General features: G+C 38.9%; 1 protein-coding gene across 1 annotated transcript in view; it reads right to left on the bottom strand.

The window, feature by feature from the left end:
* Positions 1-12719, bottom strand: part of LOC149005552 (S-adenosyl-L-methionine-dependent methyltransferases superfamily protein) — a 45612-nt gene extending 32893 nt beyond the window's left edge. The window contains exons 1-4 of the mRNA XM_089168639.1: positions 12479-12719; positions 12278-12373; positions 10868-10951; positions 1239-1313 (exon numbers count right to left, since the gene is read on the bottom strand). Coding sequence (XP_089024765.1) covers positions 1239-1313; positions 10868-10951; positions 12278-12373; positions 12479-12604 — 381 coding nt within the window. The 5' untranslated portion in view covers positions 12605-12719. The remainder of the gene's footprint in view (positions 1-1238; positions 1314-10867; positions 10952-12277; positions 12374-12478) is intronic.
* Positions 12720-26402: the final 13683 nt, after the last annotated feature.

The following is a 26402-nucleotide window of genomic DNA, read 5'->3' as shown; positions in this document are numbered from 1 at the left end:
ATTCAATTAGCATTTAATAGAGTTTTATTTTGTTTTGGGGTGAGTGTCCTAATAGTTAAAAGTCTAATTTTACTAGGAACAAAGGTAGTTTAACTTGCCTCATTAAGCTTGAGTTTGTATTCCTGTTACAGCCCATATTTAGGCCCCATCAATTAAGAAGAACAAAAAATGTTAGAAAATGATTCTTGCATTAAAAAAATTTGGCTTCTGCCTTGCTTCTCCTGGTGTTTAAATGCCAGATTAATGAGCAAGCTGAACTGTTGATGTTAGAGTCGAGGTAGCTTATTGTGCTTAGTGTTTAAAGTCCACTTTCTAGTCTCCATGGTGGTTAAAGTCCATGAGGATTGTGGGTACTGGGTGCTTGAAACCCTAGTTCCTTCCTTGGCTGTGGAAACGATCTTCTTCAGAGATCTATACAAATAAAGCTTGGGAAGCTTGTACTGGGGGAAGGGATCTAAAGTAAGCAATCTTCTCCTTCTCCCCCCCCCGGTGGTCCTATTTTCGATTTTGGAGACCTTGGTCAGCTAAAACCAACCTGTAGGGTAGATATATCATCCACCATGCTCAATTGTCCTTTGCTGCATGAAAATTCCATTAAACCCAAGTCTATAGATTCAATTCCATTTAAGTCTCAAGTTCAAATAAGATGCTGTTTCCAAAATTGCAACTCCCTTTTATGAGAAGGTGTTTTCAGCCAAATCTAAGCATAAGAACCTACTGAAGTTTTGATCGAATCTTCTCCTAAACCTAACAGAGTTGATTCAAGTTTCATGCCATCCACTCTGCAGGATTACCTCAAGTTTAACCTTTTGCCCTGCAGTCCTATTTCTACTAAAGAATCCTCCATGACTCCAGATTTAACCGCCTGATTTAGTTTTAACTTTTGGCATATATTCTCCTCCACATCAACTTGATAAAATCTGCCAGCCCTAACCCTCAAGTGGATCTCACACTCAGTTTTGGTAAACTTGAATTGGCTAGTTCTGTATGATCTTGGTTAAATGACCCCTAGTGGATCACTTTCAATCTACGGCAACATTAGACCAGGTCTAGACTGCAAGATCATGATGATGTTTCAAAGTATTGCAAATTGACTTAATTCGCATCCATACTGATAATATCTAGGTATGATTTATGAGCATCTCCTCCCCCCCCCCCCCCGGCACCAAAAAAAAACACAAACACATCATTAAAAGAACAAGACATTGAATAGGTAAAAAAGTTCACAGATCATGCACCTCATGTTTTTTCTTCAGATTCATGCCTTGGGTAAGAACACTACTAAGAGAAGCCACATGCAAATTGGGAAACATCTGCAAGACAATAAACAGGCAAAAAAGCAATCAATACAAAAGGAACAAGCTTTACCTAACCATACCAACAATGAGGAAAACCAATAAACCAACTGAAAATAAAATAAGCAGATGCTTCAATACTTTTAACCATAGTTGTCAGTATGTCTAGAGCCTCAAGGCAAGACTAAGTGTTAAAGCAGGGGGAGGAACCAGGTGAGCACGGCAATGCACTTAAGGAACTCCTTGACAATTATGCGTTGTTACCCCTAGTCATTTTTTGTCTTGAAGTAAAACATCTTGATGCTAGAAGCAGCATTTGAGCTGCACATTGTTTCCATTTTTTTCCACCCAAAAAAAAATTTAAAAAGAAAATCTTTGTTATGTTGTTACCCAAATTCTTGTACCCGACTTCGAAGATGGACCCACACCAACATATCTTGGAGAGCAACCCAAATGATGGACCCGTTAGCCATTTGGAGATCCATATGGATAGCATAGGGCTTGACCCAATTGAGATCATATACACAGATTTGGGCTTATATCTATGATGGGCTTTGGGCTCGAGTCCCAACAAACCCGTTTATCCGATTGAAGTCTATCTATCTATCTATCTATATATATATATATATGATGGAAGCCGAGGGGTTGACCCAATGGACCCGTTTATCCAATTGGAGTCTCTATATATGCGTGTGTGTGTGTGTGTCTCTGTGTGTGTGTGTGTGTGTACCGTATATTTGCCTACGAGATCATTGAGAGATTTGGGCTTTTCGCTTTAGGGTTTTGGGTTGGTGTTATTGAACGCACATTAAATTTATGTTAGATCTCCATTATGTTCTTTCCTTTCAATTTGTGGAAAGTTCTTCTTGTTCACCCGTTGACATAGCACACCATATTGGTGTAGGAACCACATGAAATTTATGTGTGTTCCATTATTACAAACAAAAACAAGTGATTTCTTATTCGTTTAACAATTTGCAGTAGTTTAATGATCATGTGCTTGAGTGGAGATTGAATTTGACCATTACAACATTAAAGGAAAAAAAAATGTAAATGGGGGAGGACAAGAACATTGGTCACACACAACACTGTGGATGGCAGAGATGCAGCACCAAATGTCTCACACACCTTATGCCTATATTAGGAAAGAGTGGATGAGCGTGACCACTTTCTGATTTGCTCTTACGACTGTTGGATACAATATCTTAATTTTGTATTGTTAGGGCCCTAGGAGGACGCCATGTGGAGGAGAGACAGTGGGTTATCATGGTTGGTGAGTTATAAAGAGGGGCGGGGGAGGAGATGTGAGGGAAGGGTATCCTTATCAAATATTTTGTGAAAGATTTTGGGCAGCATATGGCTGAGGGGCAGCATAAGTTGTGAGGTGACCGGCACCATTGTAACCAGTTTATCTGTCATTGTGTTTATTCATTTTATTTTTAGTAATTAAATCATATTAGTTTTCATGCTTGATTCGTGGGTTCCTAACAAGTTCGTATCAGAGCCTCTTTCGATCCGAGGGAAGGAATATGGAGATTGGATCATCCATATTTTCCAGCGAAGGGGATGTGCAGGGATGTATTACAAAGGTCATACTCTACTGTTGGGCACACAAAATTGAGTACAAGGATCAATTGGGTAAGGCTTTCCAACACTTGGAAGGGGATGCCTAGGATTGGGTTTATCAAAGAAGTTAGCAGAATTTGATTGGCCAAGTTTCAAGGAGGCCCTGCAATTGATTTCGATGACAAAGCTGAAAGAAATATCAGTGTTGTAGAGAACAACAAGGTCACGGGTTTTGATGGCAATGCTGGGACGATGATATGCTTGATAGTGAGGAGAGAAGTCTTCATGGCACAGAGGAGGGAGAGTCCAGAGACCAAAGAGTGGAAGGGATCCATGAGCCCCTTGCTAGGGTTGTATACAAAATAGGGAGAAATACCCCTTACAATCTCAACAAGCCCAAATCCCAAGTGGTGGACTCAAGTCTTGTGGTGATAGGCGGTGATTATGGTGGATGTTGGGAAAAGGGAGTTGCACAAACACCAACATATCAAAGAGAGGGACGTATGGGGGGAGATAATGTTGGTGAAACCCCCTTGAGTAAGGGCGATAGTGGGAGAGAGGAGACGGTTTGCCCACGATCAAGAAGAAGGCATTACTCCAGATCCGGTGGCTATCAAAGAGATTAGGGTTGGAACCACGGGGAAGAAGAAGAAGAAGGTGGAACCGAGCGACAATTAGACCTTTGGTCAGACCAAAGCAATTGGCTTAGCAAAATAAACCAAGGATTGTGGGCACCCCCAACAATAAAGGAGAAAGCTCTTGGCCCATTCTGATTGGTGGGCTAGGAAGCACATAGGCAAGGGCCCAATTCCATTCCATTAATTCAAGGCCCAGCCAACCGTCACTTCAAGTTGGGGCTAACCCACACAACTGGACCAAGGTCCGACCTTGGAACCAGCTCAAATTGAGGAGTCAACCAAACAACGGTCCTGCCAAACTCACAATGGACCGGGCCATCGTCTTCAACCTCTAGTCCACGAATTGAAGCAATGACCGCAACCCAAAGACCATCCAAATATGTGACCCAAATCCATGGCAAGCTAATGGCAATGTTAAGGGAGGCTACAGTGACCCAAACCATGGCAGTGCTGCGTCTCTTGTATGAAGAAGACTCCAGAGGACTGGCTGGCTGCGGCAACTTTCCTAAGGAACCATTTAAAGGTCTAAAACCCTACAGGAAAGAAGATAGGTGTTGTAATGCCCCGCATCTCATTATATTATTATTTTAATGTTGTGTGGATATGCTCAAATACCCTAGGTTAATAGTGATGCTTGGACCCTTGGTCTACAACTGGGTCGAAACGTATTTTTGTCCGCCGCTCTCCCGTACAACAAAATTAGATTGAACTCATTGACCATCGTAATTTTCAGCACCCGGAAGTACTAAGAAGTTAATTTCTAAGTACACCAAATAGGTGGACCATCAGGTGGGCCTACAACTCTCTAACTAAGGCTCATTATTCTAATTATAGACTTTACTATATAAATGATATTATGTGTCTTGACCAATGATTTAGATGATGAAATGTGGCAAGAGAAGAGGGTGTAGAAATTGAGGTGTAATCATGATACCGAAATTGGAAGGCTATGGTGATTACACATATCAACGATAGGTGTCACTATAAAGAGACAAAAATCGAGGTGTCAAAAAAATAGGAAAAGTAAGTTATAGGTGTCAATGTCCAAGGAAATGAATGAAAGAGAAAAAGTGGGACACTTGAGAAAAAGTGGGACACTTGAGTATACATGTGTCACCTAAGTATCAATAGTAAAGTGATATAATGATAATAAAAGAAGAAAGGGGGGACATCTAAGTGTATATGTGTCACCTAAATATCACTAGTAAAGTGATAAAGTGATAATGAAAGAAATAATGGGGGATACTTAAGGGTACTTGTGTCATCTAAGTGATAATGATAATAAAAGAAGAAAGGGGGGACATCTAAGTGTATATGTGTCACCTAAATATCACTAGTAAAGTGATAAAGTGATAATGAAAGAAAAAATGGGGGATATTTAAGTGTACTAGTGTCATCTAAGTATCACTAGTAAAGTGATAAAGTGATAATGAAAGAGAAGGGGGGACACCTAGAATACACGTGTCACCTAAGTATCACTAGTAAAGTGATAAAGTGATAATGAAAGAGAAAAGGGGGACACCTAAGTGTACATGTGACACCTAAGTATCACTAGTAAAGTGATATAGTGATAACGAAAGAGAAAAGGGGGGACACCTAAGTATACATATGTCACCTAAATATCATTAGTAGAGGAAAGGGGGGACACCTAAGTGTATATGCGCATCACACAAGTATCATTTGTAAAGAAATTAAATAATAAAATATAAAAGAAAAGGTGTAGCATGTTGACACCTAACAAGGAAGGAGTCAATAGTCAACTTTAGGTGTCAACAAGAGAGAGAAACTTGAAGAAGAAAAGAGAAGAAAGTAGAAACTTAAGGATGAAAGAAGTTAAAAGAAAGTAGTAGAAACTTAAAGAAATTATTATTTTATTAGTTTGCCATCCTTATAAATAGGAATGAATCTCCCCATTTGTAGGGGAAATTTCTGATATAGATCATAGAGTGGGAGTTGTGTGGAGAGAAAATTGAAAAGAGAAAGAGGAGGAGAGAGAGAGAGAATTAAAGAGAGAAGAAGGCAGTTTGTTTGAGAAAGGAGGAAGAGAGGATTATAATGGTAATTTGGTGAAGGAGAGGGTTCGGTTTAAAAGACAAGATCAAACCGTCATATTTATGAGTATTATGACTCAATCATTATGTACAATTCTATGGTATTTTCATGTTTGTGAATATTATAATCTCATCCATCCTATGTACATTGTTACTGGATTTTTAACTAGCATGACTTATTTAATTTTTTTATGAAAAAAATCAACTGATTGAGCATATGATTATTCTATGCATGTATTTACAATTCTTTAGTTATGATTAAATAATCAATGAATTTATTTATTTATGGATTATTTTTCATTCTTGCATTTTAAATGATTAAATGGTAATTTAATAAATGCAAGATTGAAATTGAATAAAAGATATTGTGCTGACGAGCACTACCTTGTAAATCCTATTAGGCATTATGGCTAGAATTAAAGTGAAAAGATTGGGTCTAAGCCGATGATAGTAGATTATGAGGTGTACATGGCCTTGTGCCCTAAAGAGGTAGTCACTTCGGTGTTGTAGAGGTAGCCACTTCGGTGTTGTAGAGTAGCCACTTCAGTGGTTTAAAGAGATGTACATCCTTCAAGGATCTGTTTAGGCTCATGACTGTAATAAAAGAGAAAGAGAAAAGAGAATTTTGCTAGCTATTTCAATTCATATAGTACAGTTATGTCTAAGTATATTAAGGATTTGTATAAGACAATAAATGTTCAGTTCAATAGTTGTGGATTTGGAATATGGATGACTGCACTTATTCATAAACACAAATGGAGTATGCAACTGCCATCAGATGATATGTTTCTATGTTTTCCCTCTCTTAATAAATTAGCATTTCCATTGTCTTACCATAAAATTTTGATTTTGTTACTAAGAAAAAATGGTTAAAGAAGAGGTGAGTGCCATGTCACCCAATAGGATTTAGATGCCATGGACCCCATCTAGCCCTAGTAGTTGGAGGCTCCAAAATCACTCCAACTACCAAATTGAATATTTATTATCTTACAAACCCTTAAAATACTTAAATATAACTGTCCTATACAAACTCAAATAGCTAGCATGATTAAAAGAGACCTCAACTCTCAATCCTGCTCTTGGATGGCTAGGCCTTTACTCTTATTCTTCAGCTGTCTACCTGTACATAATAATGGGGTATGAGCTATACTAGCCCAATGAATATTATAAAACAATCATGCTACATACAGGAATAAAACATGACATGCATATTTTCAAAATAAAATATTCCATCTTTTTTAAATACATGTCAATGCATGTACCATAAAACATTCAGTCTCGTAATATATGTAAAAAAAAAATCTCAAAATAAAATATTCAAATTCTTCAAAATATGATCTTTTCTCTTTCTCTTCCATTACAATCATAAGCCTAAGCACATCCATGGAGGATTTACATCTCTCTAAGCAACCAAATTGGCAATACCACCGAAGTGGGTACTATACCACCGAAGTGGTTTTCATTCTCTAAGCACAAGGCCATGTACACCTCATAATTTATTATCATTGGTTTAGACCCAATCTTTCCACTTTAAACTCTAGCCACAATGCCTAATAGGACTTACAAGGGTAGTGCTTGTAAACACAATATCTTATATTCCATTTTAATCTTGCATTTATTAAATTACTATTTAATAATTTAAAATGCAAGAATAAAGAATAATCAATAAATTTAAAAAAATCATTACTTTATTAAACATAACAAAAGAGTTATAAACATTTGCATGTATGCACATAAATCATGCATAGAATAATCACATGGTGAAACAATTGATTATTCAATAAAATATTATTGTATATGTCATATGCATCAAAATGCATAAATCTTTCAAACAAGTCATGATAGTTAAAAATATGGTAAAATTGTACACAGTATGAATTGAATCATAATACTCACCGATATGCCGATTTGTTCTTGTCCTTCCAAACCCGATGCCTACCGCTACCAATTTACCGTTTTACCCCATGATGGATGCCTATTTTGATATGCGAGCCAAGCCCCCAAAATTCCTAATGCAGGGAAAAATTCAATATCCTTGTACCACTTCTACACTTTTACTCTCTTACTCTCTCTCTCTCTCCAACCCACAACTTCTTCTCAATTTTTCTCTCTCTTCCAAGCGAATTCTTCCCTTTCCTCTCCCTTTACTTCTCTTTCTTTCTTCATGCAAAACCCCCACTCTATGATCTATATCAGAAATTACACCCTTCAAATGGGAAATTTCATTCCTATTTATAAGGATGGCAAACTAATAAAATAATAATTTCTTCAAGTTTCTACGACTTTCTTCAAACTTTTTCTTTTTTCTTCAAGTTTCTACTTTCTTGACACCTAAAGTTGATTGTTCGTCTGACGCCCTACTTGCTAGGTGTCAACACACTACACATTTTCTCCTACACACTACACATTTTCTCCTATATTTTATTAATTTATCACTTTACTAATGATACTTGGATGATACATATGCACTTAGGTGTCTCCCTTTACTCTTTCATGATCACTTTGTCACTTTACTATTGATATTTAGGTGACACATGTACACTTAAATGTCCCCTCTTTTCTCTTTCATTATCACTTTATCACTTTACTAGTGATACTTAGGTGACACATATACACTTAGGTGCCCCCCTTTTCTCTTTAATTATCACTTTATCACTTTACTAGTGATACTTAGGTGACACATGTACACTTAGGTACACCCCATTTTCTCTTTCATTATCACTTTATCACTTTACTAGTGATACTTAGGTGACTCCCCCCTTCTCTTTCATTATCACTTTATCACTTTACTAGTGATACTTAGATGACACATATACACTTAGGTATCCCCCATTTTTTCTTTCATTAACACTTTAAACCTTAACTAGTGATACTTAGTTGACACATTTACACTTAAGTGTCCCCCCCCCCCACCACCACCACCACCACCACCACCACCCCCCTTTTTCTTTCATTCATTTCCTTGTGACATTGACACCTATAACTTACTATTCCTATTTTCTTGGCATCTTGATTTATGTCTCTCTTCATGGTGACACCTATCCTGATAAGTGTAATCACCTTAGCCTTCTAATTTCAATCTCGTGATTACACCTCAATTTCTATATCCTCTTCTTTTGCCACATTTCATCATCTAAATCATTAGTCAACACACATATAATATCATTTATAGAGTAAAATCTATAATCAGAATAATAGGCCTTAGTTAGAGAGTTGTGGACCCACCTTGTGGTCCACCTTGTGGTCCACCTATTTGGTCTACTTCAAGGTTAACCTTTAAGTATCTCCAGGTGCAGAAAGTTATAATGGTCATTGAGTTTAGTCTAATTTCACTGTACGGGTGACAGGCGTGTCCTTGTGGCACGTACTATACACGACTCATCCTCCTTACTGCACAAGTCTAAGATGTTTTGGACCTAAGGGTGAGGAATTTAGGGGTTGATTCACTGTAAGCCAGAGATTCAGCGCTTTGCCATTGATTTTCTGCAATTGCCACAGTTGCCAGCATCTGAGAATGCGGGGGGCTCTTATATGATTTGGCTTGAGGTCTTGGTTAGGTTGAATGGCCATTTCAACGTATTCAAACTGGGACTGCATTCAGAAAAAAATAGACTCTAAGGAAGGTCTTGGTGCTGCTGTTGGAAATGGCCCTTCTACAGCATGTGTTGTGAAAGTTGGTGCTTAGATGATGTCAATCATCTAGATTGAGGAAGGAGTAGCAGTACCTACTACTGGAATGACCTTGCCATTTGGTGGGGAGGATATATCAAGAGGCCTCCTATGGATTCAGCAACACCAACAGCCATGGCCAACAATTGGTACTAACCCTACAGCAAAGCCCATAGACAAGTTTATGCTCAACAAATAGAAAGAGTCTTATTGCCAAACTAGAGATGGGGAATTTGAAGTTGTTGTAAGGTTGCCATCTCAAGCAAGGATATTTTCTGTTTCACTTTATCATGACAAAAATGGTCGCTCATTATCAATAGAGTTTTCTGATATGGGATTAGCTGATAAAACACCAAAAGCCACCAAGGAGTATGGGACGAAATCCTTAAACAGAAAGTATGCAACAAAGAAGAACATTCAGTTCCAGGTCCGAATCACAAGTTGGTCTTTGCTATGCCTACATTTTTTCCAGATAGTTATGAACGGATTGGTCGCTGAACTGGCATGGTTGTGCAACAAGCATGAGAAAACCAAACTTCTAATCTTCCTTCACCTTGAGGACATGGCATCTTCCCAGGACCTTGAGCAATTTTAATAAACCAAAATTATATTGATAGCATAGAGGAATGTACTATAATACACAAACTAACTACAGCCCACTAAGTTTCTAAGCAGCAGTTGCAGTGAAAATGCCAAAGACCATGTGCTTTGAGTTGGTCAAGTAAGTTTTCTTTCTTGAAGTTGGGGGACCAAACACCAAATGCAACAGCAATTGCCAGCCCAAATTACTGAAGTCTAGATTAAATCTTTGATTCAATCAAGACCTTATCAACAGGCAAACTGAGACCAACTCATATTTTTCCTTGATATTTACTGTCGAGCAACTACATAAAGTAATTAAAGACGTGTATTAGGGTGTGGTGACCAAGTGTAAGATCTGTGGGGAAACAAATGAAGGTAATCCCAATTATGGTTGGGTTCTGCCAGGGTTTAGTCCTTAGCCCCTTCTTGTTTACACTTACCATGGATCAGTTAGCCAAAGAAATCCAAGATGAGGTACCATGGTGTATGCTTTCATTGATGATATTTTTTTGGTGGATGAGACAAAAGCAAGAATTCATGCTAAGCTAGAGCTGTAGATATTGACCATAGAAACAAAAGGATTTAAGATTAGCAGAACAAAGGCAGAGAATACCATTTAACTTCGGTCATACTTCCATGAATGAGGACATGGAGAAAATTGAGGAGAGAGATACCAACCAAGTGACCATTTCAGATGCCTAGGTTCTAATTCACAAAGATGTGGATATAGAAGATGATGTTTCACAAAGAATTAATGTCGGATGGATGGAATTGAAGGGTGTTTGACCAGAGTATTCAGCCGTCTACTCCTAATATTCCTAGTTAAAATTATTTTTGTTGCAGAATACAAACCACCTGTTGTATAGTGCTAGCCATAACTCAAGAAGCAGAATTTATCCAATTACAAAGATTTTGTTCCCATACAACCTAATATATCCATGAAATTTGTAAATAAATATGATTAAGAGAAAAAAAAACTCATAAGCGATTTGAAAAGGTTTAGTTACACAATGAATTATACTGATATAGGAACACCAAACAACAGGTACAAACCTCACAAACATACCATTTGCAGTGCTGGCTGTTCTTGAGGAAGCACAAGAGATCGCATCACAAGAATAAATTCCTTAAGTGAAGAAGGCCAGTAATCCTAACATCAAAAGAAAAAAATTTCCAACATTGTAAAAACAACTACTAGGGGCACCATATTTATTCATCAAAGAGAGGAGATGGTGATGAGGAAGAGGAAAAGAAGAGGTTCCAGACTATGAATTTTAAGAAAATGTATAAATTTGGCAAAAATTCCAATTTTTCTGACAAAATTTCCAACATGGCAATAAACGACTACAATGGCACAGATAAATCACCAAAGAGAGAGAGAGAGAGAGAGTGAGGAGGTTATGATGAGGAAAAGAACAAAAAATTTCCCCAGACTTCAATGACACATGGGGATTTCAGCTAAAACCCCAAGATTTGAAGTTTTAAAACCCCTAACCTTTCAAAGCCAAGATAAACTACGTAGTAGCTTTGAGACTACAGTCATCTAGTCCTGGAACCAAGTTCAAACCAGAGCATATAAATTTGGTGGTGCTCTGAATGGTGCAATACATGAATAGCACAAGGAACCAAAAACATAGTGAAGAAGACGCAACTGATGACAATTACAAACAAAACTAGTGCTAAATGAGTCGGAACAATAGAAACTAACCACTAAAGCTTGCATATGCAATTTCATATCAAAACATTAGGTGTATAATAAGAGATTGGAAAAACTGAAATGCTGAAATTTAACAGGGAAGCAGATTGAAGGTTTAAACTCAAAAGTTAACAGACTCAAGGTTAGTGTCTTAACTTTGTTACTACTTTTTGCTTTCATCTCTTGTTGTTTTCTATTTGATTTTCCAATTTAGAATCGAACCAAAGCAGAAATAAAAATTAAAAACTCAGAATCCTCATGTTTTAATACCGTGCATTATGGTCTCATCATTAGGGCTGATTCGATAATGGTTTTGGCTCCCATTTGGACGCCATAGATGAGGTAAGATATCCACAGCACCACACAGAATTAAAAGAAGCAAGGTGGAGACTAGACCCATTTGAGTAGTCACTCACTTCTTGTTCCGTTCCAGCTTCTTATTTACTCTCTTCTACAAATCACTGGTGAAAACATCCATAAAGTTGCATCTAAAAACATGAAGAACAAAAACACTTACACCTAAAACCAGGAGGGGGGGAAGAAGAAGAAATACAGACCTCTCACTCTCAACTTCTTTTAGTTATTCCTTTAGTAAATTCACAGTATATCCTAATGATTTTCCTCTTGAGGTTCCTAACATCATCTCAACAACAGTAGCATGACCAAAATATGTTTCATTAAAAAAAAATCGCTGGAGGTAATCTAAACGGATAGAAGAAAATTTTAAAGACTAAAACCAAATAATTAAAAGAAAGGAACTTAAAGAAGTCAGAAATTAACCTGGACAATTCCAGACGGTATTTTGAGAAGATTCTCAACAGGTTCTCTCCGGAGACATTCCATCCACTGCTCATCAATAGATTCCCATAACCTATCCTGTAATAGCTTGAAATAACAGTGACAAGCACAAGCACAAACACATATAAGTTGTGCAACTAAAGATATTTCAGCGAAGTCCAATACAAGAGGAATGGTATAAACCTTGAAGAAATTGACGACATGAGCATCACATAGAAACTTGTAAGGTTTCAAGAAAGCAATTATGGCGTTAATCCATTCTTGAGTTTGAGCTGCTGTCTCGCAAGAATAACTGCAATTGCTAGCCATTGAGAGTTCGGACTTCAGAGTTCAGACTGAATCTCTATCCTTGAACGGAATTAAACTCGAAGCAACCAAAGAGCGTTGTCAAGAGCATAGTACAAAATTAAAGAGAAACTCAAGTTTCGACCGGGTGAAAATGGAAAATTTAGGTGGAAGCTTAGAAAATTTCGAGAAAACTGAGGACTTTTCCGTACAAATTTCAACTAAGTTTTAAAGAGTATTTTGGAGTGAGATTCTGTATTTAAGCTAATTAGAGTATAAATAATACATTGGCTGTATTTAGCTAAATAAATCAAAGTATATATGTCATTCAATGTATATAATATCAATATAGAGTTGTCCGAAAAATACAATATAAACTTAATTACTTAAGCACATAACATTCAATATATAATTTATAACTTCAAAATAGCTGATAATAAAAGGAAAGTACAACTTAGTGCCAAGAAAAGTGTCAAAAGTGGATCCACTGTGAGCTGAGCAGTATTATGCATGTAACATCCTCTCTTCCAACCAACAAACATAGACATCCTATGACATTTTATGCCTATGGTTATCAAGGTAATTGACAATTGTAACTTTATGAGTCTATCAACATGCTTAAGATAACTAGTCTGAAGGAATACGCGATTTGGATGGGAAAGTCCTGATAGAGGGGGTATTTGTTGTGGCATTTGGGGAAACATGAAATAAACAAAAATTTTGAAAATTTGAGAAAGCGACAAAATTTACAAGAAAAAGTCCTTGGTTTCTACGAAATTTCCCAAGTTTCCACAAAATTTCCCAGTTTCCAAGAAATTTCTCAAGTTTTCACAAAATTTCTCAAGTTTCTAGGAAATTTTCCATATTTCACACGAAATTTGGGATTTTTTTTTCTCATGAACTAGCTGGTCCAGCTGGGTTGAATCAACGTTTCGATAAGTTTCGACATGTTTCGAGGTTTTAACAAGTTTCGACGAAATTTCGACAGTTTTGACCGAAACTGAGGATTTTTTTTCAGTCCTCATAGGTTTTGTTTCGCATTTTCAAAAATGCATACCATGGCCCAGAGAGCGGGTGAAGCTAACGGGCCTTGGCATGTAGAGTCATCGCAAGGAAACTGATGGGCCTAAATTGATTAAATAAAACCCATCTACTCAGATGGGCTTTGTTTTTTTTTTTTTTTTTTTTTTGGGGGGGGGGTTGGGGCTTTTCTACAATTGATATATTACATAAAATTTTACATTTAATTCAGTAAATTTAGACCAAAACTTGTGTCCCTTCTTAAGTGCCCAGGATTGCATTGCGTGACAGTAGAAATTAGCACCATTAAGCCCAGCTAAATTCACTGGTTAAATGACTAAAATACCTTCATGTAAAATAGAAAAAAAAAAATTACTAATATACCATTATTTCTCATACCAAACATCATTTTTTTCTCATACTATACCGAACCTTCACCCATCTTCTTCTTTCACCCTACAGAAAATCACTCATCTTCTTCTTTCACCCCTACCGGAAACCATCCACTACAAAAAAAAAAATGTTGCTCTAACCCTTTGGTTTCCAACTCGTATTTTTGCTTCTATCCATCTGACATGCACTATTTCAACCTTGGTGAAAATTGAATCCCTTCATCTTATCATGCTAGACCTCTGATGTGGTTGATGGTTTCTTAATTTGTCTTCCCTTGTCTCTTACTTCTTATCTACAAATTCACAAAAGGCATTTTTGGGATAGCATGCAATAGAACTTATTTACAAGTTAGCAACCTTATAGTCTTAAGTCTATTGTAGATTGGTAAAAAAAAATAGTGTATTGTTAGATAAATTTATGCATGCCAAGAAGAGACAGAGAGGAACTTGAGTACAAGTTGTTGAAATGAATCGGGTAAGACAGACTTGAGGAATGATCTCTTCTTCTGGCTATGCATAACAGGTTCCATTTTTGAAATACCATAACCACGCATACACATAACCACAACAATACTAAAGGCAAAAGAACTAAATAATTTCATCAATGTTAGATTATAAGTTACCCACAGACCACGGTTACTTTTCTGGTAACTTTGAAATTGAAATGATCATTTTGCCCATTGGGTGAAGGGAAATGTAAGTTTTTTATTTTACAAAACCTCACTTAATTGTTTTCAGTCACAAAAAACTCCCCATGAAAACCTAGGCATTCAGCAACTTGATGACTATACCTCTGTTTTCTTCCCGTGAGTGTTGTTGTGTCCTGCTTGTGAGTGTGCTTTGGCATAATGCAAGGTCACCACATTCCGAAGCAGGAGGTGGTTTACCACATGATGAAGAGGATGAGGAGGTTTATTTGGGTGGTTGTGTGAAGGCAATTGTGTTGTCTCCAAAAAACGCACTAATTGGCACAGTCTTACTGGGGAAGCCTTACTGTAAACAGGCAATTATGGAGGCTCTACTGAAAGCCTTGGAACCTACGGTTTCCGGTGCAGATTTCCGATTATAAGGAAGGTAGATTCAAGTTTGTGTTTTAGCATCCAGTGAATGTTTTCAATGTCTTGGAGGAGGGTCCATGGTCGGTTTTGGAAATCTACTTCTTCTGGAACGATGGAAGCTGGAGGAGGATTGGACAATTGAAGAGGAGAATATTTGGGTTCAATTCCACAATCTTTCTGATGAACTCCCAGAAGATGAAATGGCTATACAGCTCACGCGGAAGATTGGTATATTGTTAAAGGCCATGAAGATTGCAAGAGTTCAATTTGGGCAGCATATTAGCTATTTGTGTTGCAGAGTAAGGATAAATATTTCACACCCCTTGAAGGCTATTATAACCAATGCTTTTGAATGCAGATGATCTTGTGGAGGTGGGAGTGAAATATGAGAGGCTACCCATTTTTTACCATATATATGGATGCTTGGGCTATGATGGTACTTGGTGTATGAGGTTCTATGGTATTAGAGAAGGTGAGAACAGCAGGATCTTCAACCCATTGCGTAGATTCTCGGCACTGCTTTGTGGCACACCACCAGATGGGCATTTAGTGGAACAAGCAAAATTGTTGAACGTCGCGATTTCTACGGAAGGTGAACAATCCTTTGGCTAGAATATTAGAGAGGAAGGGAATTCACTCCAGTTAATCCTCGCAACAAACTAGGAGGATGATTGAAAGCTACAAGGCTCATATACTATTTTTGTAATCCCTCTTGCCCGTACTGTGAATCAGCTTTGTCATGTGCACTGTACACCACACATCACACTCTCTTACCAGCCCAATGCCTACCCTGGCTATCACACCCCACCCAGCTGGATCCGGTCATACTCAAATACCCATGGGGGTGATACACTACATGACCAAGTTTTAGTGACAAATCCATGCAGTCAGATGACATAGCGTAATCAAAGGATAAGAATAAATTAAGATCAACATTGAAGTTATGAAAACTGAATTATCAATGAGGTTACAAGTATCCATCAACTAAAGTTAAAAGATAAACTAAAGTTAATCAAAACTGAACATTAGAGTTTAGAAGGAAGAATTGTTTGTTTGCAGTGGAAAATTCTAGTTACTTTAATGGAAGGCGACATCGCCCCTCTCTAAAGTTTTAAGAATGAAAATAAAACACAACACTACGAGGGACACTATCGACTCGGAGATATCTCTTGACTCTCCATTGATACCCATCTTCATAGGAGTAGTCCTGGCACGGGCAAGAAGCTCCATACGAGTCCACCTCCTCGCAAGTCGCTCCCTCAAAATATTCTGCCGACGACGAATCCTCCATTTAAATGGTGCCTCATAACCTGCAGTAAGATCTAACAAAACATACATATAAAACGAATGAATTCAATAGAATCAGTGAGCTCAACTTAACAACATATCAAACATTCATCCACATAATTCCCACATCACACATATGTGACTAATAATGATAATATGACTAATAAATGAATATGATGTTATGCTTCTAGCTCTATCATGAGGTCTCTATGGTAGACACGCATTAAGTTGTATATCAGTCTCCTCTAGGCGGTCTCAATCACTCTCCCTCAACAAGAGACATCTATTGGATTCTCCGCGGTTTTTGGGTCAAGTCACATCAATCCATGGTTGGGGATATAAGTCACCACTCTCTCACATCATCGTTTGGCATGAGAACTGGTGCGTGTCAAGGACAACTCTAGGCCCAATGTGCATTCTTAAGGTCTCGTATTACATATCGTCTGGATATCATTCCTCAATGGGAGGCATTTGTTGGTCCAATATCTTTATCCACCTAGAAATGGGATCTTCAATGGGAGGTATCTGTTGGATTTCATTTTTCAACCCTATGGTCATCTATATATATATATAGGCGGACACTCTCGTGGCTTCCCTGCTAAAATCACACATCGAGCTAAAAGTGACACAAGCCCAAACTCCATACATATGCAACCCCACCATCTCATGATGGCAATGGGCCTGCTTGATGCTCTCAGGACCCCCTCTATTGACATTACGGGTTAATTGGATTCAATACCCCTAGCGGAAGGGTAGTAGTACTTATGGGGTTACTTAGCCAAACACTTCTAGACACCTAACAATCATGTACTTAGGTCTAAGTGCATATATATACAAGGTCACTAGGGTAATGGGAGAACCCACAACCCTAGTTGGTATATAAGTATAAGAGGACATAGTCCCAAAAATCAAGCCCACACAGTCACACCCATTCTCATATAACAATTCATGAAAATTTAAAAGTAGAAAAAATATAATTAGCATTACCTTCCGTTAGCGCAAAGTCACACACAATTTTATAACAAAATGTAAAAGATTAAACAATGCAAGATAACTATTGAAGATTTAATTAACTCATCATTCATACAAGATATGATTAGGTATATTCATCACCTTTCAAGCTTATATAAATCTCCAAGTCCCAATGAAGTCCACTAAAAAGAGACCTAAAATAACCATAGAAACATAAGAAATTAAATGAGCAATAATCGGGAATCATCCGGAATCAAAGGGGGGTATAACATACACCCGAACAGGGGGTAGGGGTTTGGGCCATATAGGGCCTGTTGAACCGTCCTGGTCGACCGCCTAGTATAGGGCCCTAGCAAGAAAGCTTAATTTCGTCCCCAATTCAAAATCAACTTGTAACGGGACCTTGGGGTCTTCAATTGACAGTATTAGGATCCCCAAATTATCTTTCAAACACTCCAATTGGTTCTCAAGCAAAAACCCCCAAATTAGGTTGTTAGTGTCTGCTTGCGGGCGTCTTTGAGAGGTTTGAATCGGTTTCGAATGCAAATGATTGCATGAACCAACTCTCACTAAGGTCGGGAAGCATTAATGGGACACACCCCCACTCGGGTAGGTGTGTCTTCCTCCTTCATAAGGTTTAAGAGAACCCCCTCAGGTGAGAGGCACACACCCCCACTTGGGTAGGAGTGTCTCCCTCCTTCATAAGGTTCAAGAGAACCCCCTCTGTCACACCCCACCCACCGGTCTCGATTACCCGCCCAACAACCCGTGGGAGTGATCCGTCACAGGATCCATGGTTTTAGTCTATCAACAATAACAAATACAAATAAAGACAATCGAGAGCAAAAAATGTTCAATAAATGAATTAAAGAATTACAGGAGCCCCAATACTCCAATAAAAATAATAAAGGAAAGAATAATGAATTAAAATGAATACGAGTTTAGCGGAAGCAATCAAAAAGAGTTATATTATTTTCTTTCCAGTTTCCTTTTCTAAGGCTAAATAATATTTTTCATGAATCTCAAGAAAAGGGGTCCTCCAGTTCTTCTCTATTCACTGAGCGAACTGTCTAACCACTTTCCGTCTCTGTCCATCAATAGGTGCGATAAGTGCACTCTATGCACTCGCAGGAGCTCCCGCACAAGCTATCTCCATTTCCCATTGCCGGTGCCACATCCTCTTCATACGGGAAGGTTCCTTCATAGGAAACCAGTCCATCTTCCGGCATAATTCCTCCATCGTGCAAGGCTAATAAAACATATACAATAAATGAGTGAGTTCTAGAGAACTCAGTAAGAACAATTACAATTCCCATCAATTATCCAACAAAGTAGAAATGCATAAATGATATGAATGAGTGCAAAGTATGAATGATTCTAAGATTCTAACTATGCAAGTCTCTAACAGCTGACATGCTTTAAGATATACACCAGCCCTCCTCTGGGTAAGTCTAGTCACTCTTGTCTGGCAAGGACTGGTTACCTCTGTAGGGATCCTGGGCAAAATGGAAGGTCCACACTGGCTCTCAAACCATGGCTGGGGTTAAGTCAACACTCTCTCACCACTACCATTGGTAATGAGTACTGGCGCATGTCGGGGTTTCTAATCCAATGCAAGGTCATACAGGTAACATGTCTACATGAAGTCTAGATACATCCCCTATGGCACCAACCAACTCGGTTTAATATCCTTCGCAACCTAGGATTGAGAATTCTCACGGACTGGCTACTGCTGTTGGACTCCACTCCTTAACCCTATGGTCATCCACATATTATTGGGGCGGAAGCTCTCATGACTCCTCACGACTCCCGGTCCGTTCCTTGGACGTCCATGAGCCCAACCCTAACATATGCAACCCTACCATTTACATGACTAACAGTGGACCAACGTCACATCACTGTCATCACGGGTCATCCGGTTTCAATCCCCCTACCTAAAGGGTAGTAGCATGTGGGGTTCCTAGCCATGCAATTCTAGACTCTACCTAAGAATGTCATCCAATAGTCATGACAGTGCTGGAGACATCAGCAGGCATGTGTCCCATTCCACAGCCTTCTGATATCCCAAGCTAAGATATCCCAAAGGAATACCTCATCCATCAGAACCTCATACTATGCATCGTCAGTATATCACATTCATAACCAACAAAGTATATATGTAAACAAGACAAACAACAGTAATATAACAAGATCAGTATGTAATACATGACTACAAAAGCATACATAATGAAAGACTAATGCTAACAGACACTAGACTAGCATGTTTAAGTCTATTCATAAAGATAGGATTGAATGTCCTTACCTGCATATAAGTAAATCGTCTGTAAAACGGAATCCGTAAACTATTACAAGACTTTCTCTTCAAACAGAGAACACCTAAACACATGGTTACAATAATGCATAAGTCAATTGAATCAATTTGGATCAAAACCAAAAGTCATTTGGTCACTGTTTACCAGCCGGTCGCTTGGGCCGGTCGCTTAGGTTGAGCGACCGCCACTAGTGACCGCCCCAAAAACAGAGAGTTTCAATCCGAAACTCAAGCTTCTGATCTCCTATTTTCAATCCTGATTTCGAGTGATCATGGCCAAAATCTCGAATCTAACACTCCTATAGCCAAAGGGTGAAAGGAAACCTAACAATTACCATCATTGGATTACCCAGAACTTTCCCCTTGATTGGATCTATCCTTTTTACGAAAGCAGGGTTTCGTTTTCGGATTAATCACATCAAGAAGATTGGAAAGAGAGTTACAATTGATCAAAAGGGTAACCACCATGATGAGGGGATGGGTTAACACGCACAAAATTGAAAGACAAAGGAGATAAAGGATGAAGGGTGAATCCATTAGCTCACTTCAGAATACCAGAAACAGGGAAGGATTGATCTCCAGATCACTGCTAGCACTTCAGATCCGCTTTCGGCACTTCTCCGCAGCCGTCTAACCTCCAAAAACGGTAACCACGAATAAAATATTTGTAAATTGGACGAGGATTACCTTTTATAGAAGTCAGGGGGCAAAATAGGGCAAAACCCCAAAAACAGACCGGGCGGTCGCTCCAGGCGGTCGCTTGGTTTGATCGACCACCACTAGCAACCGCCCCCATGTATTTTGCCATACAAGGGTGCTTTTGCTAGGGGGTTGATATCCAAGTACAACCTAGCCTTAAAGAAGAGATGGGAGAGATCTTACCTTCATTCCGGACATCTCCAGACATCACTTGCCTTCCAGAAGACCAACTACCAAGCAAGGCATGTTCTTCAAACAAGGGATCTAGATCCATGGTTTTAGGGTATGGATCATGGACTTCTATCCGAACACTCCACAAATTTACCCGACTAGACCTTCGGGTTCTTGGACCTTCAATACGGATCTCGGGTTAGAAATACGGGGGTTGTTACACCCTTGGGGAGACACCCCCCCCCCACTCGGGTAGGTGTGTCTCCCTCCTTCAGAAGGTTCAAGACGATCTCCATGGGAGAGACACACCCCACTCGGGAAAGTGCGCTTTCTTCCCTTAGGAGCCACGTTTGAAGTTCATCCCAGAAGACCTTCTTGACTATGTCAAAGGAGTTAGTTACGAATAACTACTCAACATATCCGTTTCAAGAACTTGGGAGATAAACTAGCAAATAACGGCTCTATCTGGCCAACCAAAGAAGGAGTCACTATTCCGAAGATATCTCACCCACTCTTCAACTAACTATGCGAGATCCGAGGAAGCGCCACCTCCAGGTATCTTCTATATAAACCCTCATCCTACATGGAGAAAGGTATGAGATTCATCTTACCAGTTATTCATTACATCTTGAGAACTCTCCCAAGAACTCTTATTGTTGCCTAGGTTGACTTGGGTGTCGGAGGCGGTTCCCCGGCCAAAACTTGGCCGGTCCGTTCTTGTTTTCTTTGTGAGTGTAGGCATCTCAGCAATTCCAACTTGGCTGAAGAGCTCGAAAGGTGGTCATCTCAGTATCCGGCCCTTGAAGAAGTTCTAAACGCAACACTTGCAATTGAAGACAACAGAGGTTGACTCAGAGCATTCAAGTCCAGCACCTTCTTCTGACTTTTCCTACTAAGAGCATCAACAACTACATTTCCCTTACCAGGGTGATACTCAATGTCACAGTCATAATCAGAGACCAATTCCAACCATCTTCTTTGTCTCATGTTTAATTCCTTTTGGGTAAAGAAGTATTCAAACTTTTATGATCCGTGAAAATAGAAATTTTCTCACCATAGAGGTAATGTCTCCAAATCTTCAAAGTGAAGACAACAGCGGCAAGTTCTAAATCATGAGTGGGGTAATTGCGCTCATAATATTTCAATTGTCGAGAAGCATAGGTTACGACCTTACCATGTTGCATCAACACGCAACCCAAACCAATCTTTGACGCATCGGTATAAACTGTCAAACCGCCGGAACTATCAGGTATAGTCAAAACTGGGGCACTTGTCAATCTATCTTTCAACTCTTGAAAATTCTTCTCACACACGTCAGTCCAAACAAACTTTTTTTCTTTTCTAGTCAACATAGTCATGGGAGCAGCCAACCTAGAAAAGTTCTCAATAAACCTTTTGTAGTATCCTGCCAATCCAAGAAACTCCTTATTTCCGTCACAGTCTTCGGTCTTTCCCAATCGGCAACTGCTTGTACCTTTTTGGGGTCAACACAAATACCTTCAGCTGAAACCACATGGCTGATGAATGCTACCCTTTTGAGCCAAAAATCACACTTGTTGAACTTGGCATAAAGCTTATTTTCTTGTAGTCTTTGCAAAGTGAGATTTAGATGCCTTACATGCTCTTCTTCATTCTCCGAATAAATCAAGATGTCGTCGATAAAAACTATTACAAACTTATCAAGCACATCATGAAATACTTGGTTCATGAGGTCCATGAACACAGCAGGAGCATTACTCAAACCGGAAGGCATGACTCTAAACTCATAATGCCCATACCTTGTTCGAACCGCTGTCTTGGAAATATCACTTGACTTCACTTTCAACTGGTGATATCCAGATCTCAAGTCAATCTTCGAGAATATGGCTGCGCCTTTCAACTGATCGAAGAGATCATCAATCCTAGGCAGAGGATACCTATTCTTGATGGTCAACTTGTTCAACTCATGGTAATCAATGCATAGACGCATACTACCATCCTTCTTCTTAACAAACAAAACCAGAGCTCCCCAAGGTGATACACTAGGCTGTATAAAACCTCTATCTAAGAGCTCATTCAACTGGTTTTGTAGTTCTTTCAGTTCGGTAGGAGCCATTCTATATGGAGCCTTAGATACTGGAGCAGCTCCAGGGATTAGATCAATAGAAAATTCAACATCCCTATCAGGAGGCAACCCATGACAGATCACCAGGAAAGACATCAACAAAGTCATAGACAACCTTGACTTCTTCTATCTTCTTCTCTTCCTTAACCTTGCTTTCAGATGAAGCATCTTCTACTAATGCACAGACTTGCATCAATGCGCTCAAGGTCTTCTTATCAATTCTTCCTCTTTCGCCTTGAAATTTGAAAACTGAACTTCCACAAATCTGAAACTGAATTTTCTTTGAAGAGCAAAGAATTAAAGCTTTGTGGGTTGTCAACCAATCGATTCCCAAAATGATATCAAAGTCTTTCATATTGAGAAGTACTAAATTGGCTTCCAAGTTCTTCTCTCACCAACCAAAACAGGACATTTAGCTAACACTTTATCTAGTTTCACCATAGATCCAGTAGGAGTACTAATCAATAAACAACTAGATATATTCTCAGGTGATATGTTAGTCTTCTTGATAAATGCAGATGATATGAATGAATGGGAGGCACCCGTATCAAATAAGACAAATGCAGGAATAGAAGTGACTGACAATGTACCTGTAACCACATCATGGTTTGCATCTTGTTCAGTATTGTAAATACTGAACACTCTACCAGATGGAGGGGCAGGAGCACTCTTCACTAAAGGAGCAGACTGTTGAACTGGCCTCTTTGGACAAGCACGAGCAAAGTGACCGGTCTGCTTACAGAAGAAGCAAACAGAGTCCTTAAGTCCCACTGGGGTAGCTGCAACTGGGGGCTTCTGAACCAAAGGCCTAGGATTTGCATTCACAGGCCTAGCATTAGGAATGTTCACTGATTTCCGATTCCCTCCATACTGACCATGCTGGTCAGCTTGCTGAAACCCAGGACTCTGACCTATACTCCTAGGCTGGAAAACAGGAGTAGGGTAAGGTGCAGCTCTCATATAGCCGCTCTGTACGACCCACTAAACCAAGATTCCTTGACTGCCATGGTCTTTGCACACGAGCGCTCTCCTTTTCAGTCTCTTCCAACTTTTTCGAGTTCTGAACCACTTGAGCATAGCTCTCTATAGGCTGAACAGTGAGATATGTTTTAATTGTTGGTCGCAATCCTTTAAAGAATTTCTTTGCCTTAGCACGGTCAGGCTTCAAAGAACTAAAAGGCTAAGTCACTAAGATTGAATTCAACAAAACTAAATTTAAACTAAATCTACTAATTAATGCAAAAACGTTAACTATGAATATGTGAAGATCTTTGGGATTTCGAATCCCCAATGCTTTTCCCTAACCGATATAACTCTACACTTCAAAGTAAATTAGGAATGGTCTTCCTAGATATGCCCTATCTTCGCAAGACTATCGTCCTTCGCGGAAGCTTGACACACTTAGTTTGTTGAGCTATAGAACATCTTTGGCCAAACTCAAACACAATCAACTAGAAGATATAGAACAATCAAATTAATTAAATAAGCATGGTTCATCTACATCCCAAAGAAAAGGAACTAGCTACTCATTATCACAAAGTTCATAAGAAAAATAAAGATGAAACATAGGGGGAGAGAGAGAGAGAGAGAGAGAGAGAGAGAGAGAGAGAGAGAGATGTGGTCTTCTTCTTCAGCAACAAGCTTCCTTTCTCTTCTCTGTGCCTGGCTTCTCTTTTATGTCTCTCGCACACAATGAATCCCTTCTCTTTACCTGTCTATTTGACCTTTATTCTTTCGGAGTTTGGAAACACTCATAACTGAAAAGTTGTAGATATTTTAAATATTGTTCCATAGAATCTTGAATCACTACAATCCAAGCTCATACGAGAGAGATATGCCCAAAATACTGAAGGTATGTCTGTTTACCCGATTTTCAGATTTATTACCAATTTTGTTCCTTAGACCTCCACCTGTTTCCAATTTGGCTAAGATCTCACTTTTCATGATTTCTTGGGCAGCAAGATTGAATGCCATGATTTAAAATCCACCAATATCTAATATATTTGTCAACTTTACTCCATATTATCTCTAATATCCAAAATCACCTTATTCCTTAAAAATACACAAAAATACTCAATTAGCTCTCTTCAATTAAATAAGTATGGGGAATTAAATCAAATAAATAATGGTAAATGCATGCTTATCACTTTCCGCATTCAAGATTGTGGCATGAGGATTTCCGTTAGCACCAGCACAAGTCTCATTGTGCAGAGTCATGAAACCCGCTAGCATCTGATTAAACTGGTTCGCTTGCTGCTGCATCATATTGCCCATAATATTGGCAATATCATGGAAATTTCCGATGTTCAGGGCATCGGGTATGTCATGAATACCTTGATCACCAGTGTGGGTCTGCTGATCAGAACCATCAAGGGGTATCTCAGAACCGCCAAGAGGTATCTCACCATTCCTGTGGCTACTAGATCCACCATGACCACTTCTCAACATAACCATTCTGCAAAACCCAAAACATCAAAAACACCGAATTTCGAAGTTTCAACATAATCCACAAGTCCAAATGATTAAAATCTTAAATCATGCTCAAATATATCCATTTAGTCATCAAACAATTAATCATAGGACAAAAATCACATTTTTCCAAAATTCATTAGAAATTGGAGCTACTAGGTCCTTTGGTCGATAGCTTGGTCGATTGGCCTAGTCGACCAATCAGTCGACCAAGGCTCACAGCACGTGAAAATTCACATTTTAAGTCACAAATCCTCATTCAAAACTCATTTCAAACCTTGCAAACTTGAGAGGGAGCACTGGGAAGAAGTTCTAGGGTTCTTTTAAGTGTTCTAGGAATAGATTAGTGCTTCAACAACAACTCTACAACACTCATACATCATCCAACAAGGTAAGCCATTCTTTTATCTCTCAAATGCATCTTCTCATGTTATCATTTCATCAAAAACCATGTTTTACTTATGTCTATTGCTAGAAATCATGTCTAGGAGCACTTAGAAACATATTCCATGAGTTTTTAACACTATGTCATGCTTAGACAACAAGTTCTAACACAATCTTGCACTTTCACGTCACTTTCGTAACCGAAATCGCCTATCTTTAGAAAAATTTCGATTTCTCACAAATCGCTTGGAGTTTTCGCACGAAATCAATTGCTACATGCTTGAAATGATGTTGTGGATGTGTACATGTAGTTTGATTCAACCAATTTCTGAAATTTCAAAAATCCAATTTTGACCTAAATCTAAAAAATCTCCAAATTTCTTCTTGCTGAATTTTTGACTTTAAACCAAGATTTCGATCGATTTTCTTCAAATAAACTTCATAATCATGCAATTCCAAGTATTGCGCACATGCTAGTGTGTTCAATTCACATTTTCCCCAAATTTGAAATTTTCCAAAAAAATTATGAAAATGCCCTTCTAGCTGAAATTTCGAAACAACTCTAACAAACAATGTCTTTTGTCTTTTCCACAGACATTTACACCATGCAGAGAGGAGGACGCGGTCAAGGCCGTCTAGTTGGAGCTCGGAGAGGTAGAGGTCGAGTTCCTGCTCAGCCGAGAGCGGAGGTTCTACGACTTGACCGCTTTGATACGCCGCAGGTAGAGTTCCTGAATGAGGCATTCTTCGACTACTGTCACATCAAGTACGGGCAACTACTTCACCTACGAGAGTTGAGGGTGTTTAGGATCCGACAGAGGTTCGACACCTTAGAGTGGACCCATCTTTTCATGGCGGACTTGCCCGTCTACCCAGAGTTGGTGAGGTTGTTTTTCAGTAACCTCACGTTTGTTGAGGAGGTCAGAGGACAGGGCCGTCCTTTCAGACTGATCAT

This window comes from Hakea prostrata, chromosome 9, assembly GCF_041222555.1.
Source record: "Hakea prostrata isolate BN-2017 chromosome 9, UWA_Hpros_2, whole genome shotgun sequence".
Taxonomy (NCBI): domain Eukaryota; kingdom Viridiplantae; phylum Streptophyta; class Magnoliopsida; order Proteales; family Proteaceae; genus Hakea; species Hakea prostrata.
This window is presented reverse-complemented; position numbering and strand designations above follow the sequence as displayed.